Source organism: Pteropus vampyrus, unplaced genomic scaffold (assembly GCF_000151845.1).
Source record: "Pteropus vampyrus isolate Shadow unplaced genomic scaffold, Pvam_2.0 Scaffold138, whole genome shotgun sequence".
NCBI lineage: Eukaryota > Metazoa > Chordata > Mammalia > Chiroptera > Pteropodidae > Pteropus > Pteropus vampyrus.
In genome coordinates, this window is record NW_011888919.1 from 957,257 (window position 1) to 958,677 (window position 1,421).

The 1,421-nt window shown below is 52.7% G+C and overlaps 1 protein-coding gene across 2 annotated transcripts in view; it reads left to right on the plus strand.

The window, feature by feature from the left end:
* The window catches only part of RSPH6A (radial spoke head 6 homolog A), a 17,739-nt gene that overhangs the window by 3,523 nt on the left and 12,795 nt on the right, over positions 1-1,421 (plus strand). For both annotated transcript variants that reach the window (XM_023535322.1, XM_023535321.1), the window contains exon 2: positions 1,091-1,334. In XM_023535322.1, coding sequence (XP_023391090.1) covers positions 1,091-1,334 — 244 coding nt within the window. The remainder of the gene's footprint in view (positions 1-1,090; positions 1,335-1,421) is intronic.

Genomic DNA, 1,421 nt, shown 5'->3' on the forward strand with positions numbered 1-1,421 from the left:
TGGAAGCCGTTACCACACTGTTAGCGCTCCGGCCCCCCTCTCTGCCCACAACCCCTCTCCCTCACTCAACTCCAGCCACACTGAGCTCCTCGGTGTTCCTCCCACCTGCCAGGCACACCCTCAGCTCGAGGCCTTTGCACGTCCTTCCCCGTCACGTCATCTGCAAACTATGACACTTTGGCTTGTTCCCTTCAATGCTTTTACCTTTCTTTTTCATGTCAGATTGCATTGGCTGAGACCTCCAGTGCAGTATGAAACAGAAGTCGTGAAAGGCCTCCTCTTTCCCAACATCCCAACCGCGGAAACTATTTAGTCTTTCACCATTACGTTTGTTGTGTGCTGTAGGGTGCTTGTAGCTACCCTTATAAAAAAAAAATTACCTTCTATTCCTGGTTTGCTAGGTTTTAAAAAATCACGAATAGGTTTTGAATGTTATCAGACAATTTCTCCACACTTCTTGAGACGATCTTTCATTTCTCCATAACGGATTAACATGACGAATCATTTTTTTCTGTTTTTTCTAATATCAGCCCAGTCTCGCATTCCCGTCATGAGCCCAATTTAATCATGGCGTGTCATCCTTTTGAGAAAGTGCCGGATGCTATTTGCTAGAATTTGGCTTAGGATTTCAGCATCTATGTTTCCGAATGAGATTGGCGTGAAATTTTTCTCCCAGTTTCCTTGACTTTCGGTATCAAGATTATGGTCGACTCATAAAATGGCTGAGGCTTATGCACCTGCTGCTCCCTCTGCCTGAAACACTCTTCCCCCAATATCTGCATGGCTTGCCCCCCCCCCCCCGATTTCATGCAGATCTCGGCCTAAATGTCGCCGTGGAGAGGCCTTCCCAGGCTTCCCTATTTGAAAATGGCAAACCATCTCCTCTCTCTGGCGTTCCCAGTCCCCATTCCCTGATTTATTTGTCTCCGAAGAAATGATCGCCCCTGACACTCTCTGTATTTTGTATGTTCGGTTAATGTCTGCTAACCATCATCAGAATGTCAGCTCCTCCAGGGTGGGGACCCTTTATCTCCTCTGCGAGCTGGGCGAGTGATGTCTCCCACCTCCCACTCCCTCCCTCGCGAGGCAGGTACGAGCACCTGGTGAACTTGCTGACCAAAATCCTGAACCAGCGGCCGGAGGACCCCTTGTCCATCCTGGAGTCGCTGAACCGCACCACGCAGATGGAGTGGTTCCACCCCAAACTGGACACGCTGCGGGACGACCCGGAGATGCAGCCCACCTACGAGATGGCCGAGAGGCAGAAGGCCCTGTTCGTCCGGGGGGGCGGCAGCGGCAGCGGCGAGGGCGAGCAGGAGATGGAGGAGGAGGTGGTGAGTGAGCCGAGAGGAGGGGCGTGGCAGGTGAGCGGCGACCCAGGCTCGGGGACAGCCGGCGCTGAGGCCTGGAAGTGCGGGAGC